The 25,531-nt window shown below is 54.6% G+C and overlaps 1 protein-coding gene and 1 long non-coding RNA gene across 4 annotated transcripts in view; one reads left to right on the top strand and one right to left on the bottom strand.

Moving 5' to 3' along the window:
* The window catches only part of LOC142497182 (uncharacterized), a 31,825-nt gene extending 25,081 nt beyond the window's left edge, over positions 1 to 6,744 (top strand). The window contains exons 3-4 of the long non-coding RNA XR_012802194.1: positions 3,015 to 3,229; positions 3,329 to 6,744. This is a non-coding gene — a long non-coding RNA (uncharacterized LOC142497182). The remainder of the gene's footprint in view (positions 1 to 3,014; positions 3,230 to 3,328) is intronic.
* Positions 1 to 25,531, bottom strand: part of KCNQ4 (potassium voltage-gated channel subfamily Q member 4) — a 95,628-nt gene that overhangs the window by 37,985 nt on the left and 32,112 nt on the right. For 2 of the 3 annotated variants that reach the window (XM_075604624.1, XM_075604623.1), the window contains exons 2-3: positions 23,170 to 23,260; positions 4,976 to 5,102 (exon numbers count right to left, since the gene is read on the bottom strand). In XM_075604624.1, the coding sequence (XP_075460739.1) occupies positions 4,976 to 5,102; positions 23,170 to 23,260 (218 nt within the window). The remainder of the gene's footprint in view (positions 1 to 4,975; positions 5,103 to 23,169; positions 23,261 to 25,531) is intronic. The other variant, XM_075604625.1, reaches the window with a different exon arrangement.

Raw genomic sequence — 25,531 nt, 5'->3', positions numbered from 1 at the left:
ACAAAATTTCTGACAGAGAAAATTACACTGACATGTTTCGCTCTGTAGAGGTTTATAATAAATCGTTTTATTTTCACCCTCTTCACTGATTTATTCAAGTGGTGCAGCGGTTTTTGGCTTTCTTCCAGCTTTTTCTCTGCATTCGGTTCATCCTCAGTGCATTGCACACTAAGGATCAAACCCAGCAAGTGAAGACTCCTGATCCATGTGGATTTTACCAGGAGAGGACATTTCATTCATCTGTGATTACTTTTCCATTTATGATTGGACTGTCTTGATACTAGGAGGTTGCCTTTGGATGTTGGGGTCATTTATTACCTATTGCTTTATTTTGCACTCCTGACTGAGTGGGATTTGAATTCTACATGTCTACTCTTCAATCCTCCACAAGACGCACTCTAGAATGAATTTATTATAAGTCTTGCTTAGGGTGTATTCTACATTGCAATTATCTGTTATTGGAGGGAACATATTGGAAGAATATTAATTCCGGATTGTTTCTTTCTTAAAGTAGTGCATCCCGTACCTTTGAGACCCATTCCTTCCCTGTTGGGGAGATTCTATTCATCTGGCAATGAACGAACTGGTTCGTCAGGTGTTAGAAGAGCCTTCTTTTGTGAGACCTAATATTCTCCTTTACAGAGTCCCTTTGTCATTTCCCTGGTCAGTCTTTTGGTGGAGTAATTTCCTAATCACTTGTCGCAAATTTTCTTTACGACCACAATTCCGGGAATAATGTCCTTAAGAAGTTTCAAGAATTTTTGGGGGCACTTCTATCCACTTTTGTAGTTGTAGATACAGTGTCATCATGTCATCGAACGTGACCCCTCGGATTAGCTGCTCTATTTGTGCTTTGTAGATAGAAGGCTTGTGGGAAGCGCAGGTGTCACCGTATGTGGAAAAAAATATATATAGTGTGATATGTTCAACAAAAAAAACAATTGAACAAACAGCAAAATGGGGACTCACAATTTTCCAAAATAATACCAGCAATATAAATATGGAAGACTTGCTAGATGAGAGGTGCCAGGCTTCAACAGGACAGGCCCTCAATGAAAAAGATGACACTCTTAGTGCAACATTGCATGTTCACCATAAAATACATTTATATAGCAATGAACAGTGGTTGACAAATCACCAAAAAATCTACTCGCCACACAAAAAAATCTACTCGCCACCTAGTACCAAACGTGTGCTACTTGGGCCAATATTTACTCGCCCGGGGGTTAAATCCACTCGCCCGGGGCGAGCAAATGTATAGGTTTGTCGAACACTGGCAATGAATATTGCACTCACATTTGGCACAATATGCATAAACACATAAAATTATAGATGCGCAGCTTCTGGGTCACCATCAGCCCCACTCTCGAAATCGCGTCGCGTCACTTCCGGTTTGGGCCGTCGCGTCACTTCCGGTTTTCGATCGATCGGAAAAGATGATATCCACGATTCTGGGGGGGTTCTGGGGACACACCAATGCTGCTGCTGTTCACTCAACGCGTTTCGCTTGTATCCAAGCTTCATCAGATACAAGCGAAACGCGTTGAGTGAACAGCAGCAGCATTGGTGTGTCCCCAGAACCCCCCCAGAATCGTGGATATCATCTTTTCCGATCGATCGAAAACCGGAAGTGACGCGACGGCCCAAACCGGAAGTGACGTGACGCGATTTCGAGAGTGGGGCTGATGGTGACCCAGAAGCTGCGCATCTATAATTTTATGTGTTTATGCATATTGTGCCAAATGTGAGTGCAATATTCATTGCTATATAAATGTATTCATCTCCCCCAGTCCCTTTCAGCAGTCCCCCTCATCATCGGCGATGGAAGAAGCGGCGGTGGCGGGACTAGCCGGAGGAGGGGGTTAGCGCGTCAGCGCGTCAACTTCTGCTGCTGAAGCGGCCTCGGTGGGGAGGGAGCGCATGTATCACACATGTGCTGGAGCGGGCTCGGTTGGGGGGAGGGAGAAGAGCGCGCCACACAGCTTGAGCGCGCCACCCCAATGGAGCGCGCTCCTTCCCTAACAAGGAAGGGGGGTTTGAGGGGGCTGTCGCGGGCCACATAGGGAGTCCCAGCAGCCCTGTATGTTGTAGTTACTTCATTCGCCACAGTTTCACTGACAATTCGCCACAAGTGACGAATGGCGACAGGGTTGCCCATCCTGGCTCTAGGGCCTTCAGATAATCGGCAGGGATGAAAGCCATTTTTGGTGGCCTGGTTCATACAGCTCTCAAAATCATCTTTTCCTGTTGCGGTGAGCACTGTCCCTGAGAAAATCCTCAATCGCCTATAATAGTTATTCCCTCTGCAGGACTGCATAGATTTCCCAATAATTGTCCTATTGCCATCATAAGAGTTTCAGAGGTTGTAACGGGATGTCTACTGAAGGTATGGGAGCCACAAAGCATAGTTAGTGTTGAAATTCCTCCAGGGTTTTCCATTCTTTTACTAAGAATTCCTTTACTTATGTACTACAGGGGTGCGCTCCGGAACACTAGCTAGTAGGAGAGCTATGTCGAGTGATGACATGCCATCTCTCATTTTCCCCTGGGCCAAGGATATCTTTGTGTACTCGTGCAGGATCAGTAACTTCAGAACACACCCAAAGTACCGATGCATCTTTTACATATTGTATCACTTTTCCTTTTAGCTGTACTGTTCCCCACATTTACACTGCAGTCAACACACCCTCGATCGCTGCATTGTCTACGGCTTCTGGGATTCCCATTATTAAAAACCGTTATCTATATCTAGGCCTTTCCAGGTACACCAATCGTGCAAAATGTCCACATTCATCTTGATTACAATTCTACCCACAGCCGCCAGGTGGTGCTGTTCGATATTTGTCTCCAAAGAGCATTTTCTTATACAAAATGGCAGCAATGGACAACTCTAAAACTATGCCTTGTGATCTGGTAATTTACTAAGAAGCTAAGGGAGGGTTAATGTTTTATCATTAATATGAAAAATGAGAATCCCAGCTGTGCCTCCAATTTTAACACCTCTATTTCCACAGTCTATATGTTCTGTGGCGGGGACATAATAATTGCCTAACGGAGCAGTGGGTCATGTGGGAGGCGTTACGTGGTGCAGAAGAAGACTCCAGCACTGGAAAGGCAGAAGTAAGCAGCAGGCGCGCTGTAGCAGCAGGCGCAGTATCCCCGCACAGGAACAGCTCTGCACACCTCCAGCATTAATCTGCGGACTATTGCTTACTATCACTGGATGTTTGTGAGTGTAATTGTCATTATCTGTTTGTCTCTAATTTAAAGTAAAAAAACGTTATTGCACCAGGAAGTGTACGCTTTCTTCTCTTCTCATCCAATTTAGTTTTCTACTGGAGTGCTGGGTTAGCACTCCGAACTGAGAAAGCAGCACCCTCTTGGACTTTTTGGACTGAAGGATTTCACTTCTTCACTGTGAGGTTGAACTGTAACCAATTTAGTGGTAACTTAGGGGCATAAATGCATTTTTAATATTGCTTGATTGAGAGCGCCTGTAGCTGAGACTCCTATACTGGGAGTGGTTCTTGACATATATTTATGTACCTCAGACAATCTCTTTGAAAGAGTCTTACTCAAAGTATATTGAGATCAATAAACGCATAAATTTGATTATTTTTGAGTGTAACCAGCTAATACGTGTTTTGTGATTTACATAATAACTGGACCCCTTAAATTAAATTAGAAGAGACGTGTATATATTTACTGCCCTTACCTCTTATACAAGACAATATATACACATATGCAGAAAAGTTGTTTGGAGTTTGAGCACTGCAAAAAAGATGATAGGGCTGGAAGCGGGTAAAATAAAAAGATAATTTATTAAATAGGCATATAGCCAAAAATACTAACAAACACATGAATCCTCTGATGCGTTTCCTGCCTTGTCGGCACTTTATCAAAGTATATACACATATGCAACTCACAATAACAAGGACGCTGTGCTATTGTCCATTTTTTTAGTCCCGGTGTCCGATGTACAAGTCACTTAGGCCAGTATTATTGCCAGCACTGCGTTGGAGCTCTTATCTCACATATTGGCGTGTAGTCGCGTTACAGGCCTGTTAAGGGTTAAACATTTGTAAGGTGCAAGGGTGATTTGTAAAGGATACTCAAGTTGCAGGAAACCGGCCTCCTGCTGTCTTATCAGGAAGCATCTTAACAGCCCAGCAAGTATCTGGATCTCTCTTCCTTTGGACTCTTCTCCTCATACACACAGGTCTCTTTGTGTGTAGGAGATGTGTTTCTGCTGCTGTCGCTCTCTCCTTGGCTAGCAGTCTCTTGCAAGCCTCCTCTTTCACATCTGTGAGTGTGAGTGTTAGGCTGTCTCTCTTAGGCTGAGTCCATGGTGACTGCAGCCGTGCGGAGGCACGCTGAGGCGGAGGGAAGTTCGCGCTCTGTCCGGGGGCGGGCCAGTGACGTCACGGAGCTGGTTCGCCCTCATTGGTCGAACCGCTCACATGACTGGCCCTGCGCTCCCGTGAGCGCCGAAACTAAAAAAAAATGTTAAGAGCTACGCCTCCTGCGGAAGCGTGCGCGAGCCCCTGCTAAAGCCACGGCTGCAGGGGCTCACTGACAAGCGTCAGCGCGCCTAAGCACTGACCATGGACTCAGCCTTAAGCACCTCTCACTGTCACCTGGGCTCTATGTGCCTCTCAGACTATCTCTGTCTCTGTCTCAGAATGGCAGTTGGACTCCCTCTGTGTCTGTCAAACTGACAGTTTGTTTCAACATTCTATCTGTTATTCTCCTTATCCAATCCCATATCTCCTGTCCTGTTACCAGGCAAATTATTTATTGCACCATATGATAGATTCAATATGTATTGGTCACAGTATACATATATTTGTAGAAGGGGCTACACAAAGATATGTATGTCACTCCTATTTAATCCTATTTTACCTTAGGCATGCAGAAGCAATATAATAACACTTCTGACCCCACATTTTGCAGAGTGGGCGAGAGAGCTCCTTACCAATCACACAGAAAGGCTTCCTGGCAAACCTCAGCCGCCCCTTCCAGCCCCGGTAACGGCAGCAGCATCCCGCTGACCAGATCCTGATAACGTATTCCATGCCGAACACCACTATCATGACGAATTCCTGCGGCCCGCGGGAGAAAGAGAGGAAAAGGATGTTACCATCAGGGCATGCTGAACCTCCAGGCATCTACCCATACTTTGATTGCAAGCTCTTGGGAACAGTGATTCCTTTCTCTCTTTGACGCCTGGTCCTAGTATTGAATCATCATTACCTGTATCATAACCCCTTCACTGCCAAAGGGGCCTGCAATGCATGGCAGTGAAGGAGTTAATGTTTATGCTGCTGCAGCACTGTAGAGGTTAATTGTATTAGTACTGAAAGGAGCAATCCCTCTTACTAACAGTTACTGACATTTCAATTATGTGAAAGCACCATAACACCTTAAAGTCTGAGTAACGGACATTTACAAATTGTGAGAAACATAAAAACAGTATACCACGTAATATACAATATATACATATATGCAATATTACAAAGATATGCCCTTTCCTCTGTTGCTCGACTGCTAAAACTCTGCCACAGGCCCTCATTCTCTCCCGTCTCGATTACTGTAACCTCCTGCGGCCCTCCTGCCTCTCACCTGTCTCCCCTACAATCTATCCTAAATGCTGCTGCCAGAATCACTCTACTATTTCCTAAATCTGTCTCAGCGTCTCCCCTCCTGAAATCCCTCTCCTGGCTTCCTATCAAATCCCGCATCTCACACTCAATTCTCCTTCTCGCTTTAAAAGCTTTACACTGTTCTGCTCCTCCTTACATCTCAGTCCTAATTTCTCGCTGTGCACCATCCCGACTCTTGCGTTCTTCTCAAGGATGTCTTCTCTCTACCCCCTTTGTATCTAAAGCCCTCTCCCGCCTTAAACCTTTCTCACTGACTGCCCCACACCTCTAGAATGTCCATCCCCTCAATATCCGAGTAGCACCCTCTCTATCCACCTTTAAGACCCACCTTAAGACACACCTGCTTAACGAAGCATATGAGTAGCTACATGGCTGATAATTTACACCTCATACATCGACCGTGGCCCCTTGCAGACGCACTTACTAGAACTCCCTCCTACTGTCTCTGCACGTTCTTCCTACGAACCATTATTTATATGATTGTCACGTGTATTACTGTTGTAAAGCGCTATGTACATTAATGGTGCTATATAAATATAGACACATACATACATACAGTACTGACTTTGCTATGAACTAGTTAGGGTCTTATACATGAAACAGAGTGCAGCAGCAATTCCTAAGCTGCATGGAGCAGGGGCTGAGTTATATAGCAGTGGCAGTGTTCAGAAAACCTGACAATAATGCTTTTAGAAGGAGGACTTCACATTGACGCATGCGAGGGAGAAGGATGTGTAATGGAAAGTAAAGACCCACACTTTCACTTCAAAAGAAGTGTAGCAGAGGCCTTGTTTATATGACAATGATGGGAAAGTTGGTACGTCTGCTATCCTCCCTACTCTCTGTCAAAGTGCTGCTGCTTACTGGAAGATAAGAGGAGTAGTGGGTGTGTGAGGGGCATTGAGACAACAACAATCCCCCTCTTCCATCAAATTGATTTACGTGTACTGGGGGGGTCTGGTTTCCCGAACATCAGCAGTGTGTGCACTGCTACATCCCGCACCTTTCCACAAACAAAGCGAACTGCGCGTAATCAGAGAGAGTCACAAGGACTTCTTAATTTAGATTCCGTCTCCGGAGCAAGGACTACTGACATCAGCCATTTGTGCAACGGAGAGGAGAGGGGCACAATGGTGGAAAGGGGGGGGGGGGGGGGGTTGCAGGGAGAGCATTACATATTAAACAGGATGGGGTTTAGGGTCCCAGCAGAGATATCTGCTTCACAAATCAAATGACTGATCTAATCCAGTGTTGCTCACTTATGTTTATTGAACTAAGTGAGGTATTGACGATCTCGGTATGGTGACACAATTGTGTACAGGCAGCGGTCACAGAGCTGAGCGAGCTGTACGGGCCGTGCGATCTGTACGGGCTGTGCGAGCTGTACGGGCTGTGCGATCTGTACGGGCCGTGCGATCTGTACGGGCTGTGCGAGCTGTACGGGCCGTGCGATCTGTACGGGCTGTGCGAGCTGTACGGGCTGTGCGAGCTGTGCGGGCTGTGCGAGCTGTACGGGCTGTGCGGGCTGTACGGGCTGTGCGAGCTGTGCGGGCTGTGCGATCTGTACGGGCTGTGCGAGCTGTACGGGCTGAGCGATCTGTACGGGCTGTGCGGGCTGTACGGGCTGTGCGATCTGTACGGGCTGTACGGGCTGTGCGATCTGTACGGGCTGTGCGGGCTGTGCGATCTGTACGGGCTGTGCGGGCTGTGCGAGCTGTACGGGCTGTGCGGGCTGTGCGATCTGTGCGGGCTGTACGGGCTGTGCGGGCTGTACGGGCTGTGCGATCTGTACGGGCTGTGCGATCTGTACGGGCTGTGCGGGCTGTACGGGCTGTGCGATCTGTACGGGCTGTGCGATCTGTACGGGCTGTGCGGGCTGTGCGGGCTGTGCGATCTGTACGGGCTGTGCGGGCTGTACGGGCTGTGCGGGCTGTACGGGCTGTGCGATCTGTACGGGCTGAGCGATCTGTACGGGCTGTGCGAGCTGTACGGGCTGTGCGATCTGTGCGAGCTGTGCGGGCTGTGCGATCTGTACGGGCTGTGCGAGCTGTACGGGCTGAGCGATCTGTACGGGCTGTGCGGGCTGTACGGGCTGTGCGATCTGTACGGGCTGTGCGGGCTGTACGGGCTGTGCGATCTGTACGGGCTGTGCGGGCTGTGCGATCTGTACGGGCTGTGCGGGCTGTGCGAGCTGTACGGGCTGTGCGGGCTGTGCGATCTGTGCGGGCTGTACGGGCTGTGCGGGCTGTACGGGCTGTGCGATCTGTACGGGCTGTGCGATCTGTACGGGCTGTGCGGGCTGTACGGGCTGTGCGATCTGTACGGGCTGTGCGGGCTGTGCGATCTGTACGGGCTGTGCGGGCTGTGCGGGCTGTGCGATCTGTACGGGCTGTGCGGGCTGTACGGGCTGTGCGGGCTGTACGGGCTGTGCGATCTGTACGGGCTGTGCGATCTGTGCGGGCTGTGCGATCTGTACGGGCTGTGCGGGCTGTGCGATCTGTACGGGCTGTGCGGGCTGTGCGGGCTGTACGGGCTGTGCGGGCTGTACGGGCTGTACGGGCTGTGCGATCTGTACGGGCTGTGCGAGCTGTACGGGCTGTGCGGGCTGTACGGGCTGTACGGGCTGTGCGATCTGTACGGGCTGTGCGAGCTGTACGGGCCGTGCGATCTGTACGGGCCGTGCGATCTGTACGGGCCGTGCGATCTGTACGGGCTGTGCGGGCTGTGCGATCTGTACGGGCTGTGCGGGCTGTGCGGGCTGTACGGGCTGTGCGATCTGTACGGGCTGTGCGATCTGTACGGGCTGTGCGAGCTGTACGGGCTGTGCGAGCTGTGCGAGCTGTACGGGCTGTGCGATCTGTACGGGCTGTGCGATCTGTACGGGCTGTGCGGGCTGTACGGGCTGTGCGATCTGTACGGGCTGTGCGATCTGTACGGGCTGTGCGATCTGTACGGGCTGTGCGGGCTGTACGGGCTGTGCGATCTGTACGGGCTGTGCGATCTGTACGGGCTGTGCGATCTGTACGGGCTGTGCGGGCTGTACGGGCTGTGCGAGCTGTACGGGCTGTGCGATCTGTACGGGCTGTGCGATCTGTACGGGCTGTGCGATCTGTACGGGCTGTGCGGGCTGTACGGGCTGTGCGAGCTGTACGGGCTGTGCGATCTGTACGGGCTGTGCGATCTGTACGGGCTGTGCGATCTGTACGGGCTGTGCGAGCTGTACGGGCTGTGCGAGCTGTACGGGCTGTGCGAGCTGTACGGGCTGTGCGAGCTGTACGGGCTGTGCGATCTGTACGGGCTGTGCGAGCTGTACGGGCTGTGCGAGCTGTACGGGCTGTGCGATCTGTACGGGCTGTGCGGGCTGTACGGGCTGTGCGATCTGTACGGGCTGTGCGATCTGTACGGGCTGTGCGGGCTGTACGGGCTGTGCGATCTGTACGGGCTGTGCGATCTGTACGGGCTGTACGATCTGTACGGGCCGTGCGAGCTGTACGGGCCGTGCGAGCTGTACGGGCTGTGCGAGCTGTACGGGCTGTGCGATCTGTACGGGCCGTGCGATCTGTACGGGCCGTGCGATCTGTACGGGCCGTGCGAGCTGTACGGGCTGTGCGATCTGTACGGGCCGTGCGATCTGTACGGGCCGTGCGATCTGTACGGGCCGTGCGATCTGTACGGGCTGTGCGAGCTGTACGGGCTGTGCGAGCTGTGCGAGCTGTACGAGCTGTACGGGCTGTGCGGGCTGTGCGATCTGTACGGGCTGTACGGGCTGTGCGATCTGTACGGGCTGTGCGATCTGTACGGGCTGTACGGGCTGTGCGGGCTGTGCGATCTGTACGGGCTGTACGGGCTGTGCGATCTGTACGGGCTGTGCGATCTGTACGGGCTGTACGGGCTGTGCGGGCTGTGCGAGCTGTGCGATCTGTACGGGCCGTGCGATCTGTACGGGCTGTGCGATCTGTACGGGCTGTGCGAGCTGTACGGGCTGTGCGGGCTGTACGGGCTGTGCGATCTGTACGGGCTGTGCGGGCTGTGCGATCTGTACGGGCTGTGCGGGCTGTACGGGCTGTGCGGGCTGTACGGGCTGTGCGATCTGTACGGGCTGTGCGGGCCGTGCGATCTGTACGGGCCGTGCGATCTGTACGGGCCGTGCGAGCTGTACGGGCTGTGCGATCTGTACGGGCTGTGCGATCTGTACGGGCTGTGCGATCTGTACGGGCCGTGCGATCTGTACGGGCCGTGCGAGCTGTTCGGGCCGTGCGGGCCGTGCGATCTGTACGGGCCGTGCGATCTGTACGGGCCGTGCGAGCTGTACGGGCCGTGCGATCTGTACGGGCCGTGCGATCTGTACGGGCCGTGCGATCTGTACGGGCCGTGCGATCTGTACGGGCCGTGCGATCTGTACGGGCCGTGCGATCTGTACGGGCCGTGCGATCTGTACGGGCCGTGCGATCTGTACGGGCCGTGCGATCTGTACGGGCCGTGCGATCTGTACGGGCCGTGCGGGCTGTACGGGCCGTGCGGGCTGTACGGGCCGTGCGGGCTGTACGGGCCGTGCGGGCTGTACGGGCCGTGCGGGCTGTACGGGCCGTGCGGGCTGTACGGGCCGTGCGATCTGTACGGGCCGTGCGATCTGTACGGGCCGTGCGATCTGTACGGGCCGTGCGAGCTGTACGGGCTGTGCGAGCTGTACGGGCTGTGCGATCTGTACGGGCTGTGCGATCTGTACGGGCTGTGCGGGCTGTACGGGCCGTGCGATCTGTACGGGCCGTGCGGGCTGTACGGGCCGTGCGATCTGTACGGGCTGTGCGAGCTGTACGGGCTGTGCGAGCTGTACGGGCTGTGCGGGCTGTACGGGCTGTGCGATCTGTACGGGCTGTGCGAGCTGTACGGGCTGTACGGGCTGTGCGATCTGTGCGAGCTGTACGGGCTGTACGGGCTGTGCGATCTGTGCGAGCTGTACGGGCTGTGCGGGCTGTACGGGCTGTGCGATCTGTACGGGCTGTGCGGGCTGTGCGATCTATGCGAGCTGTACGATCTATGCGAGCTGTACGGGCTGTGCGATCTGTGCGGGCTGTACGGGCTGTGCGAGCTGTGCGAGCTGTACGGGCTGTGCGATCTGTACGGGCCGTGCGATCTGTACGGGCTGTGCGATCTGTACGGGCCGTGCGAGCTGTACGGGCTGTGCGATCTGTACGGGCCGTGCGATCTGTACGGGCCGTGCGATCTGTACGGGCTGTGCGATCTGTACGGGCTGTACGGGCTGTGCGAGCTGTGCGATCTGTACGGGCTGTGCGATCTGTACGGGCTGTGCGAGCTGTGCGATCTGTACGGGCTGTGCGATCTGTACGGGCTGTGCGATCTGTACGGGCTGTGCGAGCTGTACGGGCTGTGCGATCTGTACGGGCTGTGCGGGCTGTACGGGCTGTGCGATCTGTACGGGCTGTGCGGGCTGTACGGGCTGTGCGATCTGTACGGGCTGTGCGGGCTGTGCGGGCTGTACGGGCTGTGCGATCTGTACGGGCTGTGCGGGCCGTGCGATCTGTACGGGCCGTGCGATCTGTACGGGCCGTGCGATCTGTACGGGCCGTGCGAGCTGTACGGGCCGTGCGATCTGTACGGGCCGTGCGATCTGTGCGGGCCGTGCGATCTGTGCGGGCCGTGCGATCTGTGCGGGCCGTGCGATCTGTACGGGCCGTGCGAGCTGTACGGGCTGTGCGATCTGTACGGGCTGTGCGAGCTGTGCGGACTGTGCGATCTGTGCGGGCTGTGCGATCTGTGCGGGCTGTGCGATCTGTGCGGGCTGTGCGATCTGTGCGGGCTGTGCGATCTGTACGGGCTGTGCGAGCTGTACGGGCTGTGCGATCTGTACGGGCTGTGCGATCTGTGCGGGCTGTGCGATCTGTGCGGGCTGTGCGATCTGTGCGGGCTGTGCGATCTGTACGGGCTGTGCGAGCTGTACGGGCCGTGCGAGCTGTACGGGCCGTGCGATCTGTACGGGCCGTGCGAGCTGTACGGGCCGTGCGGGCTGTACGGGCTGTGCGGGCTGTGCGATCTGTACGGGCTGTGCGAGCTGTACGGGCTGTGCGGGCTGTACGGGCTGCGCGATCTGTACGGGCTGCGCGATCTGTACGGGCTGCGCGATCTGTACGGGCTGCGCGATCTGTACGGGCTGCGCGATCTGTACGGGCTGCGCGATCTGTACGGGCTGCGCGATCTGTACGGGCTGCGCGATCTGTACGGGCTGTGCGGGCTGTGCGATCTGTACGGGCTGTGCGGGCTGTGCGGGCTGTACGGGCTGTGCGATCTGTACGGGCTGTGCGATCTGTACGGGCTGTGCGAGCTGTACGGGCTGTGCGAGCTGTGCGAGCTGTACGGGCTGTGCGATCTGTACGGGCTGTGCGATCTGTACGGGCTGTGCGGGCTGTACGGGCTGTGCGATCTGTACGGGCTGTGCGATCTGTACGGGCTGTGCGATCTGTACGGGCTGTGCGGGCTGTACGGGCTGTGCGATCTGTACGGGCTGTGCGATCTGTACGGGCTGTGCGATCTGTACGGGCTGTGCGGGCTGTACGGGCTGTGCGAGCTGTACGGGCTGTGCGATCTGTACGGGCTGTGCGATCTGTACGGGCTGTGCGATCTGTACGGGCTGTGCGGGCTGTACGGGCTGTGCGAGCTGTACGGGCTGTGCGATCTGTACGGGCTGTGCGATCTGTACGGGCTGTGCGATCTGTACGGGCTGTGCGAGCTGTACGGGCTGTGCGAGCTGTACGGGCTGTGCGAGCTGTACGGGCTGTGCGAGCTGTACGGGCTGTGCGAGCTGTACGGGCTGTGCGAGCTGTACGGGCTGTGCGATCTGTACGGGCTGTGCGGGCTGTACGGGCTGTGCGATCTGTACGGGCTGTGCGATCTGTACGGGCTGTGCGGGCTGTACGGGCTGTGCGATCTGTACGGGCTGTGCGATCTGTACGGGCTGTACGATCTGTACGGGCCGTGCGAGCTGTACGGGCCGTGCGAGCTGTACGGGCTGTGCGAGCTGTACGGGCTGTGCGATCTGTACGGGCCGTGCGATCTGTACGGGCCGTGCGATCTGTACGGGCTGTGCGAGCTGTACGGGCCGTGCGATCTGTACGGGCCGTGCGATCTGTACGGGCCGTGCGATCTGTACGGGCCGTGCGATCTGTACGGGCTGTGCGAGCTGTACGGGCTGTGCGAGCTGTGCGATCTGTACGGGCTGTACGGGCTGTGCGATCTGTACGGGCTGTGCGATCTGTACGGGCTGTACGGGCTGTGCGGGCTGTGCGATCTGTACGGGCTGTACGGGCTGTGCGATCTGTACGGGCTGTGCGATCTGTACGGGCTGTACGGGCTGTGCGGGCTGTGCGAGCTGTGCGATCTGTACGGGCCGTGCGATCTGTACGGGCTGTGCGATCTGTACGGGCTGTGCGAGCTGTACGGGCTGTGCGGGCTGTACGGGCTGTGCGATCTGTACGGGCTGTGCGGGCTGTGCGATCTGTACGGGCTGTGCGGGCTGTACGGGCTGTGCGGGCTGTACGGGCTGTGCGATCTGTACGGGCTGTGCGGGCCGTGCGATCTGTACGGGCCGTGCGATCTGTACGGGCTGTGCGAGCTGTACGGGCTGTGCGATCTGTACGGGCTGTGCGATCTGTACGGGCTGTGCGATCTGTACGGGCCGTGCGATCTGTACGGGCCGTGCGAGCTGTTCGGGCCGTGCGGGCCGTGCGATCTGTACGGGCCGTGCGATCTGTACGGGCCGTGCGAGCTGTACGGGCCGTGCGATCTGTACGGGCCGTGCGATCTGTACGGGCTGTGCGATCTGTACGGGCCGTGCGAGCTGTTCGGGCCGTGCGGGCCGTGCGATCTGTACGGGCCGTGCGATCTGTACGGGCCGTGCGATCTGTACGGGCCGTGCGATCTGTACGGGCCGTGCGATCTGTACGGGCCGTGCGATCTGTACGGGCCGTGCGATCTGTACGGGCCGTGCGATCTGTACGGGCCGTGCGATCTGTACGGGCCGTGCGGGCTGTACGGGCCGTGCGGGCTGTACGGGCCGTGCGGGCTGTACGGGCCGTGCGGGCTGTACGGGCCGTGCGGGCTGTACGGGCCGTGCGATCTGTACGGGCCGTGCGATCTGTACGGGCCGTGCGATCTGTACGGGCCGTGCGAGCTGTACGGGCCGTGCGAGCTGTACGGGCCGTGCGATCTGTACGGGCCGTGCGATCTGTACGGGCTGTGCGGGCTGTACGGGCTGTGCGATCTGTACGGGCCGTGCGGGCTGTACGGGCCGTGCGGGCTGTACGGGCCGTGCGATCTGTACGGGCCGTGCGATCTGTACGGGCCGTGCGAGCTGTACGGGCCGTGCGATCTGTGCGGGCCGTGCGATCTGTGCGGGCCGTGCGATCTGTGCGGGCCGTGCGATCTGTGCGGGCCGTGCGATCTGTGCGGGCCGTGCGATCTGTACGGGCCGTGCGAGCTGTACGGGCCGTGCGATCTGTGCGGGCTGTGCGATCTGTGCGGGCTGTGCGATCTGTGCGGGCTGTGCGATCTGTACGGGCTGTGCGAGCTGTACGGGCTGTGCGAGCTGTACGGGCCGTGCGATCTGTACGGGCCGTGCGGGCTGTACGGGCCGTGCGGGCTGTGCGATCTGTACGGGCTGTGCGAGCTGTACGGGCTGTGCGGGCTGTACGGGCTGCGCGATCTGTACGGGCTGCGCGATCTGTACGGGCTGCGCGATCTGTACGGGCTGCGCGATCTGTACGGGCTGCGCGATCTGTACGGGCTGCGCGATCTGTACGGGCTGCGCGATCTGTACGGGCTGCGCGATCTGTACGGGCTGCGCGATCTGTACGGGCTGTGCGAGCTGTACGGGCTGTGCGGGCTGTACGGGCTGTGCGATCTGTACGGGCCGTGCGATCTGTACGGGCCGTGCGATCTGTACGGGCCGTGCGAGCTGCGGGCCGTGCGATCTGTACGGGCCGTGCGATCTGTACGGGCCGTGCGAGCTGTACGGGCCGTACGGGCTGTGCGAGCCGTACGGGCTGTACGGGCCGTGCGAGCTGTACGGGCCGTGCGATCTGTACGGGCCGTGCGATCTGTACGGGCCGTGCGGGCTGTACGGGCCGTGCGGGCTGTACGGGCCGTGCGATCTGTACGGGCCGTGCGATCTGTACGGGCCGTGCGATCTGTACGGGCCGTGCGATCTGTACGGGCCGTGCGAGCTGTACGGGCCGTGCGAGCTGTACGGGCCGTGCGAGCTGTACGGGCCGTGCGATCTGTACGGGCCGTGCGATCTGTACGGGCCGTGCGATCTGTACGGGCCGTGCGAGCTGTACGGGCCGTGCGAGCTGTACGGGCCGTGCGGGCTGTGCGGGCCGTGCGATCTGTACGGGCCGTGCGAGCTGTACGGGCCGTGCGATCTGTACGGGCCGTGCGGGCTGTACGGGCCGTGCGATCTGTACGGGCCGTGCGAGCTGTACGGGCTGTGCGAGCTGTACGGGCTGTGCGGGCTGTACGGGCTGTGCGATCTGTACGGGCTGTGCGAGCTGTTCGGGCTGTGCGGGCTGTACGGGCTGTGCGATCTGTGCGAGCTGTACGGGCTGTACGGGCTGTGCGATCTGTGCGAGCTGTACGGGCTGTGCGGGCTGTACGGGCTGTGCGGGCTGTACGGGCTGTGCGGGCTGTACGGGCTGTGCGATCTGTGCGGGCTGTACGGGCTGTGCGATCTGTGCGAGCTGTACGGGCTGTGCGATCTGTGCGGGCTGTACGGGCTGTGCGATCTGTGCGGGCTGTACGGGCTGTGCGAGCTGTGCGAGCTGTACGGGCTGTGCGGGCTGTACGGGCTGTGCGAGCTGTACGGGCTGTGCGATCTGTGCGAGCTGTACGGGCTGTACGGGCTGTGCGAGCTGTACGGGCTGTGCGGGCTGTACGGGCTGTGCGAGCTGTACGAGCTGTACGGGCTGTGCGAGCTGTACGGGCTGTGCGAGCTGTACGGGCTGTGCGGGCTGTGCGAGCTGTACGATCTGTGCGAGCTGTACGGGCTGTACGGGCTGTGCGAGCTGTACGGGCTGTGCGGGCTGTACGGGCTGTGCGATCTGTGCGAGCTGTACGGGCTGTGCGATCTGTGCGAGCTGTACGGGCTGTGCGGGCTGTACGGGCTGTGCGATCTGTGCGAGCTGTACGGGCTGTGCGGGCTGTGCGAGCTGTACGGGCTGTGCGATCTGTGCGAGCTGTACGGGCTGTGCGGGCTGTACGGGCTGTGCGATCTGTGCGAGCTGTACGGGCTGTGCGGGCTGTGCGAGCTGTACGGGCTGTGCGGGCTGTACGGGCTGTGCGATCTGTGCGAGCTGTACGGGCTGTACGGGCTGTGCGAGCTGTACGATCTATGCGAGCTGTACGGGCTGTGCGGGCTGTACGGGCTGTGCGGGCTGTACGGGCTGTGCGGGCTGTACGGGCTGTGCGATCTGTGCGAGCTGTACGGGCTGTGCGGGCTGTGCGAGCTGTACGGGCTGTGCGGGCTGTGCGATCTGTGCGAGCTGTACGGGCTGTGCGGGCTGTGCGATCTGTGCGAGCTGTACGGGCTGTGCGAGCTGTACGGGCTGTGCGGGCTGTACGGGCTGTGCGATCTGTGCGAGCTGTACGATCTATGCGAGCTGTACGGGCTGTGCGGGCTGTACGGGCTGTGCGATCTGTGCGGGCTGTACGGGCTGTGCGATCTGTGCGAGCTGTACGGGCTGTGCGATCTGTGCGGGCTGTACGGGCTGTGCGATCTGTGCGGGCTGTACGGGCTGTGCGAGCTGTACGGGCTGTGCGGGCTGTACGGGCTGTGCGAGCTGTACGGGCTGTGCGATCTGTGCGAGCTGTACGGGCTGTGCGAGCTGTACGGGCTGTGCGAGCTGTACGAGCTGTACGGGCTGTGCGAGCTGTACGGGCTGTGCGAGCTGTACGGGCTGTGCGGGCTGTGCGGGCTGTACGGGCTGTGCGAGCTGTACGATCTGTGCGAGCTGTACGGGCTGTGCGGGCTGTACGGGCTGTGCGAGCTGTACGGGCTGTGCGGGCTGTACGGGCTGTGCGATCTGTGCGAGCTGTACGGGCTGTGCGATCTGTGCGAGCTGTACGGGCTGTGCGGGCTGTACGGGCTGTGCGATCTGTGCGAGCTGTACGGGCTGTGCGGGCTGTGCGAGCTGTACGGGCTGTGCGATCTGTGCGAGCTGTACGGGCTGTGCGGGCTGTACGGGCTGTGCGATCTGTGCGAGCTGTACGGGCTGTGCGGGCTGTGCGAGCTGTACGGGCTGTGCGGGCTGTACGGGCTGTGCGATCTGTGCGAGCTGTACGGGCTGTACGGGCTGTGCGAGCTGTACGGGCTGTACGGGCTGTGCGAGCTGTACGATCTATGCGAGCTGTACGGGCTGTGCGGGCTGTGCGGGCTGTACGGGCTGTGCGGGCTGTACGGGCTGTGCGATCTGTGCGAGCTGTACGGGCTGTGCGATCTGTGCGGGCTGTACGGGCTGTGCGATCTGTGCGGGCTGTACGGGCTGTGCGGGCTGTACGGGCTGTGCGATCTGTGCGAGCTGTACGGGCTGTGCGATCTGTGCGGGCTGTACGGGCTGTGCGATCTGTGCGGGCTGTACGGGCTGTGCGATCTGTGCGGGCTGTGCGATCTGTGCGGGCTGTACGATCTGTGCGGGCTGTGCGATCTGTGCGGGCTGTGCGGGCTGTACGGGCTGTGCGAGCTGTGCGAGCTGTACGGGCTGTGCGATCTGTACGGGCTGTGCGATCTGTGCGAGCTGTACGGGCTGTACGGGCTGTGCGATCTGTACGAGCTGTACGGGCTGTGCGATCTGTGCGAGCTGTACGGGCTGTGCGAGCTGTACGGGCTGTGCGAGCTGTACGGGCTGTGCGAGCTGTACGGGCTGTGCGGGCTGTGCGGGCTGTACGGGCTGTGCGAGCTGTACGATCTGTGCGAGCTGTACGGGCTGTGCGGGCTGTACGGGCTGTGCGAGCTGTACGGGCTGTGCGGGCTGTACGGGCTGTGCGATCTGTGCGAGCTGTACGGGCTGTGCGATCTGTGCGAGCTGTACGGGCTGTGCGGGCTGTACGGGCTGTGCGATCTGTGCGAGCTGTACGGGCTGTGCGGGCTGTGCGAGCTGTACGGGCTGTGCGATCTGTGCGAGCTGTACGGGCTGTGCGGGCTGTACGGGCTGTGCGATCTGTGCGAGCTGTACGGGCTGTGCGGGCTGTGCGAGCTGTACGGGCTGTGCGGGCTGTACGGGCTGTGCGATCTGTGCGAGCTGTACGGGCTGTACGGGCTGTGCGAGCTGTACGGGCTGTACGGGCTGTGCGAGCTGTACGATCTATGCGAGCTGTACGGGCTGTGCGGGCTGTACGGGCTGTGCGGGCTGTACGGGCTGTGCGGGCTGTACGGGCTGTGCGATCTGTGCGAGCTGTACGGGCTGTGCGATCTGTGCGGGCTGTACGGGCTGTGCGATCTGTGCGGGCTGTACGGGCTGTGCGGGCTGTACGGGCTGTGCGATCTGTGCGATCTGTACGGGCTGTGCGATCTGTGCGGGCTGTACGGGCTGTGCGATCTGTGCGGGCTGTACGGGCTGTGCGATCTGTGCGGGCTGTGCGATCTGTGCGGGCTGTACGATCTGTGCGGGCTGTGCGATCTGTGCGGGCTGTGCGGGCTGTACGGGCTGTGCGAGCTGTGCGAGCTGTACGGGCTGTGCGATCTGTACGGGCTGTGCGATCTGTGCGAGCTGTACGGGCTGTACGGGCTGTGCGATCTGTACGAGCTGTACGGGCTGTGCGATCTGTGCGAGCTGTACGGGCTGTACGGGCTGTGCGAGCTGTACGGGCTGTGCGGGCTGTGCGGGCTGTGCGAGCTGTACGGGCTGTGCGAGCTGTGCGGCCTGTGCGAGCTGTGCGGGCTGTGCGAGCTGTACGATCTGTACGGCCTGTGCGAGCTGTACGATCTGTACGGGCTGTGCGAGCTGTACGGGCTGTGCGATCTGTACGGGCTGTGCGAGCTGTGCGGCCTGTGCGAGCTGTGCGGGCTGTGCGAGCTGTACGATCTGCTCTCATTTGTTGGTGAACTTTTTTGTTTGGCAAAAAAGGTTCGCTTTGAGCCAAAGGTTCACAGCGAGTTTGCCTAAGGCTAAAAGTCAATGTGCTTTACATGTTCGATTGATTTTTAATATTTTCGCTCCCGTAAACCGCAATCGAACATAAAAACTCGCAAATTATGAATTTCTAACAATTTGGGTCGTTACGCTAGAACTTCGATCAACCTTTTCAGACAGTTTGCTGTAAACTGCGGGCAAAGCGAATCTCTGCAGCTTTAGCACGTCTCCAGTGGCCGTGTCCTACTCCCACTCAACCCTCTGCAGGTAAGGAAAGGGTTAAATAATAGTGGGACTCTGATGGATTTCAACAAATTCTAAAGCCCCTAAATATTGGGGGAAGAGCATGTTGGACATTGTTTCAGAAAGATTTGAACATTATTTATACGGCACTTTAAAACATCAAGGGAGAGAATCCTTTCCAAATACATCTTTCTATATTTCTGAATTACAGCAGCAGTTCAAGCTACCGGTTTTTATTGAATTTGTTCCCCTTTAATATGTGCATCAATACAGTCCATACAATGAAAAGTAATTAGCCAAGTTACTGATCTATCTGTTCTCCTGTGATCGATCGGCGAAGATTCTGCTCGGTGGTTCACTAAATGGCTGTCAGTGCTGCAGAAGAGGACCGAAGATGCAAAGTTCTGTGGGGAAGATCATGTGACCAGGCAGTCACTAGATACAATTGGTGCACTTCTAGAGAGAGGGCAGGGCTCAAAAGTGGTGTGCCAGAGCCTGTTTCAGAAAAGGAAGGGGATTGGATTTTGTAAATGGTTGCTATAGAAACAAAAAAATGCTTGTTACATTGTAATACATTAAAAATGTTATTTAGAGTTGATTTTTATAAAAAAAAATGCTACAAGTATTTTGTCATAGTACAGAACTGATTTTTTTTTTTTTAAACACACACGTAGGATATTGCTTGGTCTGCAGCTTCAAAGAGGCAATCCAAGGTGATAGATTTTTTTGCGGATTTAATTTTTTTTATTTATAATGTTGAAGCAGGGAGTATAACGATGCTCATCTCCGATAGGAAGCAAACCGGCAGAGCTAAGGGGTACAAGATCACCAACCACAGCCATGGGACAGAGTCCGGTTAGTCGTAGTCACGATGCAGGTCAGAGGCAGAGGTCAAGGCAGGCGGCAGAGATGCAAGGTCAGGGTCACAGGCTGGTGTCGGCAACAGGGAATCCACAGGAATAGACAGGGTCTAGGAACACAATACCATGCTCGGGCCCGGGAGTCCGTGACTGCTACTTAAAGCCCTGGAACAGGTGTAGCCAATTACCAATTTCAAGAAGAGGTTTACCAGGAACCAAGATGGCCGCATCGGCCACATAAGGGCAAGTTCCAGCAAAACCCTGGACCAGAACCCTTACAGTAGCGTCCCCTTCAGGAGAGACATCGGGCGATCGGAACCTGGCTCGCTCTGTGATCTTGGTGACTTAGAATTATTGCAGAAACATCTCGGACGGGTAGCAGACTTGAACTGAGGACGTCTCCTCCACGTAGCAGCTTTGCTATGAAACTATCTCTTCAGGAGAGCAGATTTGAGGCAAGACTGTTTCTTAGCGAGTACCACCTCTGAGACAGAAAGCAGTGGTACTGTAAGGCCTTGGGCGCTGACCCGTGCTGAGGCGCACTGGTGCTTACCAGTGAGCCCCTGCAGCCACAATGAGAGCGGCTTTAGCAGGGGCAAGCGTTCGGAAGCGTTCGGAAGCGTGGGTCTTAGGAGAATTTTAGATTCAAGCGCTCAAGGGAGCGCAGGGCCGGTCACGTGAGCGGTTCGCCCAATGAGGGCGAACCAGCTCCGTGACGTCACTGGCCCGCCCCCCGACACGCCCACGGATGGCGCGCTAACCAAGGCCAGGGAAAGCACCCGCTTTCCCTCAGCCTCAGCGCGCCTCCTTACGGCTGCTGCAACCCTGGACGCAGCCTAAGTCTTGATATGCAGAATGCATTATATGAAGACTCAGGTAACATCACAGGCATCGTCAACACAAAGGTCAAGACTTGCTGCTCAGCCGATTGCGTCTACATAGATACCAGTTCATGAAGAGATTCTGAATACTTGGACATGCAGAGTGGTAGCAAAGCTGGGGGCTCAAGCACAGGCTGTATAAGCTCGTCGCAAGGCAGCAAGACAGATGCAACATTTCTCCGCAGTAGTTCCAGAATACGAAGAAGGAAGCCCACACGGCTGGTCAGACTCATAACGCAAACGTTCTAGTGGAGTAATTATATTACTCTGATCAGCATGTAAACGTTCCTGAAAATGTTCTGCCACAGGTTGAATCCCGTCAAAGGACAGCATGGGTCGCTGGGTATCGGAATGTATGAATACATATGCCAGGCAATCCGTGAGCAATAAACTTGTCTTTGACGTGGGAGCCTTGGAATCTGCCATGGATACATCAGGCTCTTCAAGATAATCAGTGTGCAGAAAACTGGTCTTTGCAATGGTGGTCATAGAATCAGCAGAGGATGCATCAGATACTGAGGGGAATCAGAAAGAAGTGCGCTTGTCTTATAAATGGGAGCATAGGAAGCAGCAACAGGTACCTCAGGCTCTGCACGGGAATCAGTGAGCAGTAAATCTGGCTTTAAAGCGGGGTACTTTTAATCATTGAAGATTAAATCGGGTACTTTAGGGAAATCAGTGACACTGGCTTTGAAGTGGTAATTTTGGGATAGGAAATGGGTGCATCAGAAACTGCAGAGGGGCCAGGAACAGGTACATTTGTCTCTCAAGAGACTGAAAAGCAGCAGTGCTTATACTACCACTTCGGAGGTAAGTATCTCCAGAAGCACGGGGCCCCTGGAGCTGAAATTAACAGGGTCAGCTCTGGAGACCCCCTGCTTCAATTATATATATATATAGACATATGGAGACCAGGGGGTCCTGATAGCCAAAAAGAGACAGCACACTGCAGGTATGGTATCAAAAAAGTGTATTCAGTAACACAAGGCCGCCAACGTTTCGGTCCTCCCAACGGGACCTTCCTCAGGGCAGTGCTTACCAGTGCACTGCCCTGAGGAAGGTCCCGTTGGGAGGACCAAAACGTTGGCGGCCTTGTGTTACTGAATACACTTTTTTGATACCATACCTGCAGTGCTGTCTCTTTTTGGCTATCAGGATCCCCTGGTCTCCATATGTCTACATACTCTCTATGGGACAAGCATCTGCCTCCTGCAACAAAACCGTGAGTGCTAATCTCCATACCTGACTATATATATATACATATATATATATATATATATATATATATATATATATATATATATATATATATGTGTGTGTGTGGTGAAGACCTACTCATGTCTCAAAATGCAAAGCCAGTACAACCAACCTCATACTAATGAGACCCACAAGGTCGAAACAGTCTGTCTGTGAGTGGGTTTATTGGCTTTGCATCTCATCCCAGGCTATGTTTAAAAGCTGTGTTTAAAGCAGCATGCGTTGGCTTAAGGGTTTTCCATGTAATGTGGACTTGAGACAAAAGGTGGCACTTTGTGCTCATTTGCATTTCATTTCCCAGAATCCCTTGCTCCAGTGGAAGCACTGTATGCAAGGTGATAATGGCGAAAAGGAGGGTTGCAGACATGTCTAGACATGTGAATGTGCTCACAAGCAATATTTTATATGATATAATATATATATATATATATATAACACTTTTCTTTTTAATTGTCATCTTGGATTACTCCTTTAAATTTAAAGTTTGAAAACAGAAAAATAAGGAGTGCCAATCTGGGTTTGCAAAGTAACACCAACACTTTTGGACCACTGCACAGATGAGAATGATTGAGGATGCGGAAAAGAAAATCTCAAAAGAAAAAAATTTGATAAAAATGAATACTGTAAGAGTTAAAGTGTCGTATAACTTTTAAGGAGAAACCCCCCAAAATGCAAGCTTTGGTGCAATGTTGCATAGTTACATAGTAGACGATGTTGAAAAAAGACATGACAGATACTTATCCTTTATTTCTATTTACAGTATTTTGATCCAGAGGAAGGCGAACAAAAAACCCCAGCGAAACATCATTCAATGATGTCTCATAAGGGGAAAAATACATTGCTTCCTTACTCCAGTAATGGCAATCAGATTACTCCCGGGATCCACATCCTTCCCATGTTTACTTATGTGGTAATCCCGGCATACCTTTCCTTTCTAAAAAGATGCCCAACCCTTTTTTGAACATATCTATTGTATCTGCCATCACAGTCTCCATGTGTAATGTGTTTAACATCAGAGAGAAAGAGAGGGGGCGGGGGAGAGAGGGGGGGAGAGAGGGGGGGGTGGGAGAGAGAGGGGGAAGGGGGAAGAGACAGAGGAGAGAGTGAGAGAGAGAGAGAAGCTTCTCACCAGTATGAAGAGACCTTTGTTGGATAGGTTATGATATTCAGGGATGGTGGAAAAAACAGACAGCACCAGGCAGCTGAATACAAGGAAGAATCTGCATGAGAGAAGATGAAAGGAGAAGTCAAATACACACAGACACAGGAAACACATCACTTATATGCTAGCAAGTTGGCTTTCAAACCCCAGTCTCCATTTAAATGAATAATAATTATAGGTATTTTCTTTACATATAGTGCGGATAGTGTCTGCAGCTCTCTACATAGAATTTTGCAGGCACAATGAGCCCCTGAGGAGCTTACAATCTACATGTATGGGGTCTGAGGCAAAGGTGCAGATAAAGTGACCTGCCCAAGAAGAGCAGACACTGAGATGGGAACTAGGTTCACACACTTCAAAGGCAGTGCTCTTACTATTAAGATACGCCTCAAATATTTTATCAGGATGGAGGCACTGAAATATTAATCCTCTCGTGATACAAAACAATTCAAACTGTTGCATCGAGTATTGTATTTGCATTGGAGTGAAAGCTGCCAGTCATTCAGCCACAGACAGGCTTACATCTCACAGAAGTGCAGTACCATCACGTTGCCAATAGATGGGGCACAACACTAATGCACAAAGTTATGAATCGTCTGTAAACCTGCTGAGTTTTATTTATTTTCCACTTTATATGATGTACACAAAAAGAGCTAAACAAATTACACACATGGGTAAGAGTGCCAGTCCTAGAATATGCGTATTGATTGGGTCTTCATTTCCCTGCAGAGCTTACAATCTAAGTTCTGTCCCGTATGGAATAGCTCCGTCTCACACTACAGCCCTTGCGATTATAGCGTCAGACGACCTTATCGTTCTGTCGCTGCACCTCAATCTTACTCTACAGGACCCCATGCTATTACCATACAGTACCATCCTCCCCACACACACCCAGCTTTGACACTGCACCTCTGTCCTGCTCCCTCGTGGACGTGCAATGCCTGGGAGAATTTAATGTTTTGTACAGCACACCTTGCCCTTAATGTGCCAGTGTATATTTCATTCGAAGTGATGAGATAAAGATGTGCCTGCCCAGCTCAGCAAAAAAACTACGTTTCAGCATTCTGTGTGCTAATTTGGATAATTGCCGAAAACTGGAGGGAGATGAGGGGGGTGGGGGGCGGGTCTTTGTCGCCTCTCCAAATTCACAAAATACTGTTTCCTGTAAATGGCGGTCTATGAATAATTCCTTTATGGGGAACTGATGTTAAAAACTTCTCCCCGCAGGCAGAGAGGTCTGGGATCAGAGGGGGGTTGGATGTTCCAAGGAGTATACCAAATATCCCAAGAGTTGACAGAACAATTAATGAAAAAGCGGCTGCAAATTGGGAAATAAGCAATATGTGTTTACCATTTCCCTGATTTTTTGATAGCAAGAATTTTAAAGGTGTTGTTTCACTTCCTTTCGACAAATCTAATTCTCTTTATGAATAAACTAGCTGAAAGTATCCAACATTGCTCAGGAATTCAAAGAAACCAAAAAATACTGAGATTTATAAATGGATAATTACTTTTTTTGGTTTCTTAATGCAAAATCCCCTGCAAACTCCACCCATAATAGTGTCACTACCTCTGTCCTGAAGTGTACAATCAAGAGCCTATAATGCGTGTTTCTGGAACACTGTGCTCTGTCCCAAACAATGATCTCGCACTGTTGAAGAACTGTATTTTTGCTAATGTTGCAAACTGGATTTTTAGAGTGTAGTTTGAGGGTGGTGTGATGGGATTATGTCATTTGAGATGTAATTTCTGAATTGTATACAAACAGACAAATACCTGCATCTTGATCTCAGGAACCATGATGCAAAATGTGGTTACGATATCTTAAGAGGTGTCCACATGCAGAGCAAACAGACGGACAGCTTTCCAAAATATACAGTATAGTAGATTTTGCTTTATGCACGCCAAAGAGTCCAAGGAAAACCTAACTAATATCCTGAATAATGAGATTTTTCAGGACGGTATAAAAAGGTTGAAATTGCCTCACGTAAGTCCCTTGAATAAGTGTTCACATGTAAGCAAAGATCCAACTTAGGTCCGGAAATAATTGGACACTGACACAATTTTCATAATTTTGGCTCTGTACGCCACCACAATAGATTTGAAATGAAACAACCGAGATGCAATAGAAGTGCAGACTTTCAGCTTTAATTCAAGGGGTTGAACAAAAATATCATATGAAACGTTTAGGAATTGCAACCATTTTCATACACAGTCCCCTTATTTTAGGGGCTCAAATGTAATTGGACATATTAACACAATCATAAATAAAATGTTCATTTTTAATACTTTGTCGAGAATCCTTTGCAGGCAATGACTGCTTCAAGTC

This window comes from Ascaphus truei, chromosome 6, assembly GCF_040206685.1.
Source record: "Ascaphus truei isolate aAscTru1 chromosome 6, aAscTru1.hap1, whole genome shotgun sequence".
NCBI classification, from domain to species: Eukaryota; Metazoa; Chordata; class Amphibia; order Anura; family Ascaphidae; genus Ascaphus; species Ascaphus truei.
This window is presented reverse-complemented; position numbering and strand designations above follow the sequence as displayed.